This window comes from Lytechinus variegatus, chromosome 11, assembly GCF_018143015.1.
Source record: "Lytechinus variegatus isolate NC3 chromosome 11, Lvar_3.0, whole genome shotgun sequence".
Taxonomy (NCBI): domain Eukaryota; kingdom Metazoa; phylum Echinodermata; class Echinoidea; order Temnopleuroida; family Toxopneustidae; genus Lytechinus; species Lytechinus variegatus.
Genome location: NC_054750.1, coordinates 5,544,405 through 5,556,957, shown reverse-complemented (window position 1 = coordinate 5,556,957; position 12,553 = coordinate 5,544,405). Strand labels below are relative to the sequence as shown.

The 12,553-nt window shown below is 35.2% G+C and overlaps 1 protein-coding gene across 1 annotated transcript; it reads left to right on the top strand.

Annotated features, from left to right (window-relative positions):
* Positions 1–6,859: 6,859 nt before the first annotated feature.
* On the top strand, positions 6,860–9,391 carry LOC121423647 (transcription factor AP-1-like). The gene has a single exon (XM_041619063.1). It carries the CDS (start codon positions 7,089–7,091, stop codon positions 8,019–8,021), a length of 933 nt encoding a protein of 310 aa, XP_041474997.1. The 5' UTR covers positions 6,860–7,088; the 3' UTR covers positions 8,022–9,391.
* The last annotated feature ends 3,162 nt before the right edge of the window (positions 9,392–12,553 follow it).

Genomic DNA, 12,553 nt, shown 5'->3' with positions numbered 1-12,553 from the left:
CATGATTTTAAAAATTTTCATAGCTACACACTAACTAAAATCATAAACCATGATGACCAGGAATTCCTACAAAATTTGTATGATGCTGCTATACTCCCCCTTGGGAGATTATACGATTAGCAGGATACAATCACCCAATGGCCACTTTACAATGATTGTGGACCTAAAGTATAAAACGGGTACAACTCATGGTCTTTCGTAAAAGATAGGGGGCAGCAGCGCCAATTGCCCCTATCCCCATAAATTTCCAAAACCTACTTTTTTGTTTAGCATTTCATACATTTTTGCTTTTTTCCTTGACTTTGTTGGAGCAACTTTTTATAAACTGTTACACAGTTCTTGGTTTATCATCCCACCTTCTTATTCGTCTTTATTTTACATTATTTTGAAGAGAAATGGCACGTTTACCATACGTATCATGATAGCGCAATTAATTTCTTGGGAAGTGAACATATCCCTAATGGTCAAAATTTCATAGAATATATGGTCCTTTAGAACACAATTAGGGTCTCATGGTGATGGATCGTTTCTCTCCTTGCTAGTATGAACAGGATGTGTTGATTTCCTGCAGAATTCCTGCATGAATCAGCCTCTTCCAAGCTACCTTAGCGGACACCAATCATCAACGTTTTACACCACGTTTTGTTTGGTTAATTCTCAGGCATTCCACCTTCATGGGACAAGTCACACCAATGCAACCGTCTCTGAAACGTCCAATGGTATGGCATTGGAAGAAATGTAATAGCTTTCATTGGTATGGAGTAGGTGTTTGTTTGTGTGACTGTGAACTTTTTTAGTAAAGAAAGGTGTAAATTACTGAAGATATTTTCAGACATTAATGAAATTACATACCTGGGAATCCAAATTGAATACATTATCTGTTACCATGTCAGGCAATGCTTACATACACTAGTTTTGAGGTTAATTTGAGAAGATATTTTGAAATTGTAAAGAAATTGTTCCATTTGGTGGTGATGGTTTTTACCGATTACAATAAGCCAGTTCGTAGTTCCTTTCTGCGCGTGATCAAACGATTCTACGCATGATCATCAGAAGGTCATTTGTACTAAAGTGACATGGTGCTTTAAAATCTAATGAGATAAGCACCAACTTTGATGTCTTGATTGTTCATATATTCTTTGGAATTCAAATTCATTTATTTCACATCTCTTAAAAAACAGGGTACAATATAATAGTGTTTTTCATTTACATCCACAAAAAACAACAATGCATCCACGAATAACTGGTATTTCAGTTTGCCAAGTACATTGTGCAACATACTATGATATGCATTCAAAGTAGGAATGCAACAAATACCTTCATAAAGTGTTCATTGGTGTGCTATTCTAGTCACCTGGTCTATTCAATTTCTTCATCTTGCTATGTAAGGCAATTAAGCTTACGTAATATCTTGCTTTGAAATCTGCCTGTCATAATGAAAGAAATGAAAGGTCATTTGACCAAAATAGTCCATGAAGTAACTACGAACTGGTCTATTGATTGTTAAGCAAGCAACCAAAGGACCGAAGGCTAAAGGGCTTCTCAGAGGGACCTGGTAATTGAATAAATAAGAAAAGTTCAATCTACATTTCTTAGAAAACAAAGCAACCATTGAGCCCTTTTCAATAATTCATATTTTATTAGTAAAAACTGTTAAAGAACCAAACAAAATGAAGACTTCTGTAATCATTCACAAAAAAAAGTTTATTGAATGGGGCCCCAGAGTCTTGTATTCAGATGATATTTTGTCTTTTTCAACTAAATATTGATGAATTTTGTGTCTTTAGAAGACTATAAATTTTGGTCAAGCCTCTGAATCCTTTATGCTTGCCAAGTAAATAAATCTAAATTAATGAAATTAGTCCAAATTGCCACCTTTCACTCGCAAGGGTATACAGTACGAGTGCCAATTTCAGAGGCAAGATAGGTTCTTCACATCTTCCTTTTCTTACATGTATGTAGGCTATACTTATATGTGTACAAAAAATACCAGATCGATCATTTGCTTGTGTAGACCCAAAGATCTGCAATACTAGTAGAAGCCTACCCCTGGAAGTCAGGAAAGCACCACCCATAAACAACTTTAATAAAAACTCAAGACACATCTATGATCTATCTTATTAATAAAAAGCATTTCAGAGTCTTATATAGCGCAGTAGAATATATACTTTAGTGAAAAGTTTCTGCAGTGCTCTAGAAATCTGTATGATAATAATAATAACAATATTTTATTATTATCATAGTTATTATTAGTATTATCATTATTATTATCATTATTATCATCATCATCATCCTCTTCATCATTAATATCATTACACTGAAAAACAGTGCATGATTTCAGGTTTCCTACATAAATAAAAAAAGAAAATTTGCCCAACCAAGCTTACACGGTTTATCAAAAGCACTAAGTGCTTTGAATAACAAGATTTATTCCAATCATAACTATAAGGTAAACAGTTATCATACTTCTGTATCAATTACTGACATGCCTAGACCAAAACATTATTTTGATAAACGATTCCTGTATTCATCCTTGAAAGAGACATAATAATTTACAAGGGCCAAAACATGTTAATGATATCCCATGAAATGTACAATTGTCATTTCATGATTCAATTAAGATGGAAAATCTACTTTAAAAAGGTAAGGCTAGAATTGTCACATTTTGATATCAATAAAGAGGTTTAATAAATGAAATGGTTTACTTCCAGATCTCTAGGTAAAAACGTTAAAGAATATCTGACACAAATGAAAAAGAAATGCAAACAGATAAATTTAGAATTATACACAATAACTAGATACAAAAACTTCCATCAGTTGGAGATAATCCATTAAATAAAGTTTAAACTTCAATCAGCCTTAGTAATATTTTTATTTCTTTTATTTCATTCTTTTTTGGGGGGTACTAAATCAAATTTAATTTGCCAGTAAAACAAGATACAATATTTTCCAACATGCACATGTACATGTACAGCTTGAAGGAGAAGTTACGCAAGCGAGCGATGACTGGATTCTCCCCGGTTCCCAGGGTAGCATATTCCCAGAGTTGAGTCATATTTGCATGATGCTAGTAGTAGCACCGTCGATCCATGAGGACTCACCATACACTCAGTCTCACTCTGTATCACCTTTATATTCTCAGTATACATGGTAACCATGGAAACGGTGAGGTGGAAGAAATGTATATGTGGTTCAACAGGTAGCACTGGCAGGGGTGGTATGTAAGTCGGAATGCAGCTGACCTGTAATTAGGTGGAAACTTCAAGCTTGCAGCGTTTTGATGCACTCTTGAATGATTTTGCACAAAACTGAAAGTGTAACACTGTATTCCATGCAAAATTGCAAATGACTATTCTGCTCGCACAGACCCTTGGTTTTTGCAATTCGCATAGTGCATTATACAGAGTCTGAAGTTGTAAGACTAGATTCACTGTGTACTTTGGCATATAGTCTTCACTCAAGACCTGATATTGGTTAAAGTGTCAAATACGAGTCTTTGCTTGCACTCTTGCAGAATAGCAAATAATAGAGCATATACATAACATGATCTTCGTTCAATAAATTTTGTTTTAAATATGCAGATAAAATCACAATTGGCCTTTTTATATTTTGAAAAAAAAACATGTGGATCTATTAATATGAATTAATCCATCAATCAAGGAATAACTCAATGAATACAGCTAAGGGAATTCCCAGATCAGTGAGTTTTTCATGTTACATACCAATACCCTGACCTAATTAACTTAAAAGGGTACTCAAAAATGGAAATAATCATATCTAAATAAATAGAGCAAAACTCACTGAGCAAAATATGATACCAAATAACAAAATTATATATATCGTATAGTTTAGTGATATTTTGTGAAAGCAATTACTAAATGCCAGATAATATACAATATGTAGGCAGATTATGTCATGTTCCCACTTTCCTTATTTGATATGCTTCTACATGAAATCATAATTATTTCATATATGTGTGTATGATATATCTCGCTTGTAACAAAATAAGTTGGAGAAATGATTATCTTACACCTTAAATCAATTGTCAATCCATTTTTTTGGGGGGTGGACAAAATTTGAATAGATGTAATTAATAAAATACCAAAGAATAAGTTGTGATAACAGTGTATGCAGTTCTTTTCAAACGACTGATTCAACTAATCTACTTTAATGAAATCAATTAGGACTGAAAATTCCCTTCTTCCAAGAATGGAAAAAAATAGGCATGATGAAATAACAACCCCAAATAGCACTGAACCAATAAACCCTTCATTCACTATTGTCAATAAGTAAGCTGCTTGTCTTACATCCAACAAAATGAATAACAGTACAGATCTATAAATCTAACCACAATTGATTAAACAGTGTTCAAGGCAGACAGAAGTTTGCAGCAAACAACTTTCTTTTTTTTTTCAAAGTGTTGAAGAAACCGGATGAAAAACATGTCTAGTACGGTGTAAACAAGCATGAGCAATAGCTGAAGAACAATGTAGTCTTAACCTTTAGAAACAAGGACAACTAGAGATTTGAAGCCCATCTTAAAGGAAGTAAGCACAGGTGTTATTTGGATTTACTACGGACCAAAATAGCATTACAATTGGTTTGTGTAGATCTGCTTGCCACATACCATTAAAGTGACATCTTCTTCATCAATTTAAACCCACTCCATAGTACTGGATAATCGCTTCAGAGTACTCAAGACACCAAAATGGCGGTATCCGGTGGTCAACCCTAGTTTTATGGTACCCTAAAAATTGATTTTAGGTCTATGGCATTTTTTATCATACATGGTTTTTTATCATCTATAAATAGAACACAGATATGACATACTGTACGGACCTTGTTACTTCCAAAAAGCTCAATCTTCATCAAAGTCTAAGATTAAGTTAGAGACAAAGTTGAATAGATCTTGTTCAAATTTGTTTTAGTTTAGTGTTTGGACTAGTAATTAGGCTAGATCTAGGTCTTAGACAGGAATAGACTATCATTTTCGAAGATTTTTTTATTCAACTAGTTAGAACACTTTTATTAATTTATCAACAATCCCTAGAAAACAGTCCACTTATATCTTATATCATACCTTATTGTTACTTTAGAGTAGGGTCTAATGTAAGGCCAGGGCCAAGCCATAGCCAGGTCATGTCTAATAAAGTTAGGCTTAACCTAGGCCAAACTTAGTCTAAATTCTAGACCAAAAGCTTTGCCGTTTTAACTCTGTTCGTCAGTGTTGCACTCTGCTACGTCTTGTTTCACCGTCTCCTCCAATTTCATCAGTCCATGTGTAGACTGACACTGCCACATATTTTAATTGAGTATTTAAGCCTTGTTTTTCACTATTTAGGAAATGTTGAGGTTATGAGCAATGTCTGTGATAATGCTAATAAAGAATATAAAGGTAAATTCTTAAATCTAGTATTTTTGCTTTTTAGTAGAAATGCTGTTTTTTTTTTTGTCCTACTTACCTGGGCTACATGTAGGTTATTAATATTTTATTTAGACCTGCCAACTTACAACCCCAAAACATATTCTTATAAGGAAAAAAAATTGTTGACCCCAGTCTCGATCAGCCATTTTTTTGTTATGAATTTGAAAGAATTAGGAGAGGTATCGCGACAGAACTTTTTGGGGTTTTTTTGAGGTTCCAGTCTGTGCCTGATGTCAGGATACTGCCACTTGTTCGACCTTCATCCATCGTGGCAAGTGCATAATTTCTGTTTTCACAATTCAGTTTTATAAATATTTTGACCATAAATTACCCTAGTCCCATGTCTATGGCTTCGCGGGAGGGAGCTCCCTGGCCTGGGTAGTATTTGTCAACGATAAATGCAAATATAGGGTCAAAATAATGAAATATCATGGCAAAAGCCAACAGACAGTCACCGTCTCTAAAAACTTTTTTTTAAGCCTAGATCTAGACTAGGTCTAACGTTAGATCTTCATTTGGGCATATGAAACAGGGGAGACATGTAAATCTAGATTTATACTATTACTAGATAGGCCAAGACTGCATAAATATTAATGGAAAAATCCGTGACATATCCATGAATGTGACTATGTCCATGGCATGGCCCCTGGCGCCCACCACCACAACGTGTTCGAAATTGCAATTGCAGTGATTTGCACTTGTCTTTGGCTTTGCAGTTGCACGTGTTCGTTTAAGATTTTATGAACTAAAATGAGTTAGGCCGAGCAATGCCAACACTAAAACAGAAAATACTAGCACAAACATCCACTTATTTCCATCTTGAAACTTTAGTGATAACTTCATCAGAGTAACTTACAAGCAACATACAAAATTTATCCTCACCTTTTACCACCTGATTGATCTCGTTCACTTCCACAACAATACCATATAAGGAAAAAGGGGTTGTTACTTGTGACGTAGCGAAATCAAGGTTTATGCATGTTTTGTTATGGAAATGAAGGACCTCTTCCGGCGAGGCTGGTTCTATTACCCGGAAAAAGATTGTGACGTGTAATTGGATGCGTCCACATTGTCACGGGTAAGCTCAAACTAAAAACAATAGAATATCAACATTTAGATAATATTTCATCAAAGGTTCTTTGAGATAAAAGGTATCAAAATAAAGGAAAGTATTATTTAATAACCAAAACTGAATGGGAATTATACTTGTCTCTTTTATTTATAGCGAAATTATATCGTGTTACGCTTGATATGTACATTGGATTACATCATCCCTACTATGAAAGTGGAGTCGTCGAAGGGGTTACCGTTTACTTCCAGAGCACTGCACGTGTTTGATTGACATTTGGGATCGACCAATCAGATCGCAAGATGACATTGCCAAACACACGTCTTACATCATCGCCGACCAATCGTTATTCGAGAATCTGATGTCACTGCTCTTCCGTCTATTTTGGGAATCCTTAGTCAGTGTATATATAGTGAGTCAGCGTTGGTATCGGAAATTCATGCTACGATCATTTCATTCTGCACTGTGAAGAGACAGAGAATTCTCTCAATCCTTTACCTAGCCAACTACAGGATCTCCCTCTTTGCCACATCAATTCGAGACCTGTGACTCAGACTTGTAGCTCATAGCAAGAGAAAGCTCATAACTGTTTGTATGTCAGCCGAAAACGGTCGCAAAAAGATGGAGACTCAGTTCTACGAAGATGCACATAACCCGTGGCTGAGCAAGAAGAAATGCATGACTCTGGATCTGGACACGGGCAAGCGCAAACTTACGGCTGCTGTGCTGTCGACTCCAGACGTTCAGATGCTCAAACTCGCTTCTCCTGAACTCGAAAAAATGATTATTTCTCAGCAAGGCAATATTTGTACTACACCAACGCCTACTCAATTTATCTGCCCGAAAAACGTTACCGAAGAGCAAGCCGCCTTCGCCCAGGGTTTCGTCGAGGCGCTCCAGAGCCTCCACCAGCGGAATGATTCGGGGGACTCCGAGTCCGTGGTGAGCGATGATGAATCGTCGGTTGACCAGCTGGACCTAAGTGATCCAACAACGACCTACCAGCAGCAGGTCCTCAACCCCCATACCACCATCTCTAGCATGACCACAGCTGCGACATCGATTTACAACCCTGCAATGCCTACTACAACTACACTGCCTGGATCAACCGTTAGCCTTTCATCTCGTAATTCTATGCCCACTGACTCTACAGCCATCACACGTGGATGGCAGACGAATGTTGAACATATCAAACAAGAACCTGTGTGCGAAGAGCCCCAGACCGTCCCGGTGTACCACGCCACCGCTAACCCACCCATGTCCCCCATCGATATGGAAACACAAGAACGCATCAAGGCTGAGAGGAAAAGGCTCAGGAATCGAATCGCCGCCAGTAAATGTCGTAAGCGCAAGCTTGAGCGAATTGCCAGGCTGGAGGATAAAGTGAAGGACCTGAAAACGCAAAATTCAGACTTGACGACAACGGCAACCAAGCTTCGTGAACAAGTTTGTGCTCTTAAACAGAGTGTGATGGAACACGTAAAGAGTGGATGTCAAGTTATGTTGGCGCAACAACTGGCATTTTAATCTGGAATAATTGCAAATGATTTTGAAACATTGACATTCATACATGTAGCTGAAAATGGTGATCTCTACAGACTATTTGACTTTTGAGGCCTGTGAAACAAACATTACTGTGGATGTGGACTTTGAATTTGCATTCATATTCTTTGAGATTTTAAAAATTACCTAGAAGACATGTATATGTATTAATGTATTTTACTGTGCTGGTTTTGCAGTTCCCAAAATTATAGTGCTGATACAAAATTACTTTCATTCAGTAGTCCCGACCTGGTTATATCCAAAATTACCAGAAATTTGGGGCAGGATCCCCAGTATTCCTATTTCTGATTTTCAAATATCTCAGTCCATGATGTTCATTGTATGGAATTGATAATTATCTGCATTTATCACTCTCTGTGTAGGTACATGTATAACAATGCAGAGCAAATTGAGAATTGTAAACTTGTTTATTCCGCCCAGTAAGATGATTTGATAATCCCATCATACCTAATGACAAATTGTCTTTTAGCTTGCCCAGTAATTTTGAGTCAGTACTTTGGTAACAGTTATTTGGTGTAAACTTATAATGCCCAAATTTTAATTGTACTTGTCCATGCTTAGTCGTTTGAAGTCCAGTGTAGTAGGATGGTCCTTAATTCAAAAGAAAAATGGGAAGGGAAGTCGAATAATTTTTTGTGAGAAATTTTTGGAAGGAAATGTGAGGAATTTATAAAGTTGTACATTGAAATGGTTTATGATGTGAATATTCGTATGAAAAATATTTGTCTTTCAAAGAAACATACTGGTTTTGAGAATTTATTTCGAACAGAAGGTATGGTCTTGTGTCATAAATTTCTTGTTTTTCCTCAGATTTTATTTTTTACCAATTGTACATTTGACGAAAGCATTGTGTGCAAGGAAATAATCAGCTTTCTTTATTTTTTTATTTTTTGCTTGTAATGACCACTGACCATCAGAAATGGCTGCAAATGCAATGTAGCTCATCTGTGTTATGAATTTAACAGCTCACACCATTGGGAGGCCAAATAAAATATTTCCTACTTGCTTGCACATTACTGCACCAAAGCTTTTAGACTCTTAACTTACAGTAAAAGTTACGCATTTTGATTTACGACACCTGTGGTCGGTATTTTGTTTATTTTTGTATTTACCAATGCCGCCATTCTTGCAATACAACTTCAGACAGATAACATTTTGCCTGACAAGTCTATGACATAGGCATAAACAGAAAGGTTGTGATTCTTTTAATTATAGGCAATCCATGTATGAAGGCAAAATATGAAACACTGCTGAAGAATAATCTGTTATGAAATTGTACACGAGTTTCTTTTCACCCATTATTCACATGCTAGATTCTGGAACAACGTTTTTTTGTTAAAATAAATAACTCTGTTGTATTCTCCATGTGTTGCACAGCATTTGACGTTACAAAACCAAGTTGTTTCTGTATCTTTGCTGGAATATGTTCCAATAAAATGTACTTGCAATAATAGGTTTTCATGTTTTTAAACCATTTAAAGTCATGTGAATATTGTGTTGATTTGAAAGCTGGGTAATATTTTCAATTCTTCATTGTATGATACCTACATGTATCTGAATGAATTAGATCTTTTCTTCCAAATCACTTATGTTTTTTTTATAAAGATGCATCAACTAATACATGTGCATTAGTTATGCATTTTACCTTTTTGCCATTGTTTCATTTTTATGAAGTTTGTCATGCAATGTATTGTAAAAACAAAATTATTGAAAGAAAAAAAAAGAAACTACAGCTCAGTTTGCTGGATAATAAAAATTATGAAAATGAAAATGTTATTTCTTATGTGATTTGTTGGGTTTAGTGAAATTGTTTTCATGTTTGTGATGTGTGTGTTGTGATCGCATGGTGTGTCTCAGAGAGTTATGTATTTTGCTGCTAACATAAGTGAAGAAAGCAATAAAGTGTTCATCTTGTGAATGATAACAATGACGTTATTTTATAAAATTGCATGAGTTTGGTGTTCGAGTGCATGAATATGGAGACGCAGAGTGAAGAGTGGCCCTAATTACATTCTCTGTAATTATGTAGGCCCAAGTTGATGATTGATTTGCAAAAATATGTAGGCCTACATAAATTATATTTAAGACTTCTCAATAAATGCCAAGTTCTCTCATGAAGCTTCAAGCATGATACATGTAGGCTACACATGTATATTGGTATATCTCAAACATTTTTGCATCTCCTGGCATCATTTGCATTTTTATTTTCAAAACGATTCTCACAGATGAAATGGGATGATTCATACCCAGGTACTTCACTGATTACATGTATCAAATCAATGAGCAGTTTAAGAGCTCAACTGGAATGAAATTTGGAATGAAATTAACAAAAAAGCTTGGAAAATGAGAGCGGTGTCATAAGGCCTACATATTTTTACAGCATCCGATCTATGATCTGATATTGCCATGCAGTGTACATGTACAGTATGTGTAATTCTATGCTGGGGCATGTGGTGTAGTGGATGCAATCATTGAATATATGCCCGATCATGACATGGCCCGAGATAAAGAATACCATAGGTCATAGAGAGTGGAGAGAGAAGTGTTTATCACCTGGGTCTGTATTTGTGGATGGATTCTGGTCAGTTGGTAGAGAAATCATGCTTTAAATTCATTTATCATATGTACAAGAATACTGTGATTTACATATCCTTTGACATGTACATACACATGTAAGTACATGTAGTTCATAATTAAAGGACAAGTCCCTCCCGACAAAAAGTTATTCGAATAAAGAGAGAAAAATCCAACAAGCATAACACTGAAAATTTCATCAAAATCGCATACATGTGTATAATTATAAGAAAGATATGACATTTTATAGTTTTGCTTAATTTCACAAAACAGTTATATGCACATCCTGGTCAGTATGCAAATGAGGAGACAGATGACATCACTCACTATTTCGCTAAATTATTTATTTCACTATTATTATAGAAACATGAAATATTCCAATTTTCTCCCTTTTTTCGATTAATTCCTCCCTGAACATGTGCAATTATTATTGTTTAATGCTATATGATTTAATCAAGTTGGTCCTTTTTGTCAAATCTGTAACAAAAAAATGAAATATTGTACAATTCAAACAATAAAAACAAAAGAAATAGTGATGGACATCATCGACTGTACTCCTTTCTGCATTTTACTGAGCTGTGCATATCACTGTTTAAGCGAACTTAAAATTGTCATAACTTTCCAATTTTACATTGATTTTGATGAAATTTTAAGCATGATTGTTTGATTTTTCTTTATTTATTTAAAACAACATTTATCTGGGGTGGACTTGACCTTTAAGTTTAACTACATGTACATGTATAAACATTTGTTTATCTTAAATGTGAGGCTTGTCAAAAATAGAAATCAGTTTTTTGTGTGTGTGTATTACATGTACAGACACTGCTATAAAGTGTATCCACATAATTATTAACTGAAACTTGGCTAGGTAAATAATTTGCAATTCTGGTCTGCTATCTCTTTCCTTCTTCCTCATTTGGATTATTTTATTCTCAGTGTTTCCATTCTACATGTAGGTCTACATAGATTCTTTCTTATAAACCTCACAAATTGCATCGCCATGTTGTTGGGTTTTTTCTTCTTCATTGATTTTTTATTTGGGGTCCTTTTTGTCCATCTATCTCACTCCTTTTCTTCTCTTTCTTCCCCTTATTTTTCTTTCTCAGTGTCTTGAACATTTTAAGCACATGATCTAGAACTGTATATACATGAATGTATACACATATGCAATATTATTATAATCAGAAGAAATATGCATAATCATTTTTTTATTTGTTTATCATTTTATCAAGCAGCAGCATCTATTCTAAACAAATCAATGAGTTTCATCAATACCTAGTTTTGTCTCTCCTGCTTCTATTATTCATATAAATTTAATACAGTAGAAAAAAAAATTAATTGATTTCTAACAAAGGCCTACACGACAAGTACATAAATAACCATGTCATGTTGTCTAATAATTGCACCTGGTCAAACGATCAAATCATAATTCGCATCCGTCTCTACTGGATGAACGTTTCTCTACGTGCATAATCAGACGTAATAACCTTGCTGTATGGTTTTGAATAAATAACAGGAATTGTGTATTAACGGTGTATGGAGTCTGGTTTTCAACTGAGCTAGCAAGTTAGAGCGTACCTCCTTGTTTCCCGTCGGGTGTTGGACCCAGTAGGCAGGCTGTCACCGTCCCCTTCCTGTCTCTTTCCGCCTCCAATGTAGCTTTTTTTTATTTCCTTGAGAGAGAAACCTCCAATTTGACAGTTTTCAGCTGTTTTATTATCACCAAAATCAAGGATTATAAAAGCAATGTCCTTTTCAAGTTTGTGAAGGTCATTAAATAAAGGAGCTTGTGGCAATGTGAATAATCAAGAACTACTGCTACTCTGCTACTATCTCCTCCTCCTCCTCCTACTACTAGTAGTAGGCCTACTACTACTACTATACTACTACTTCTACTACTACTATACTACTACTTCTACTAC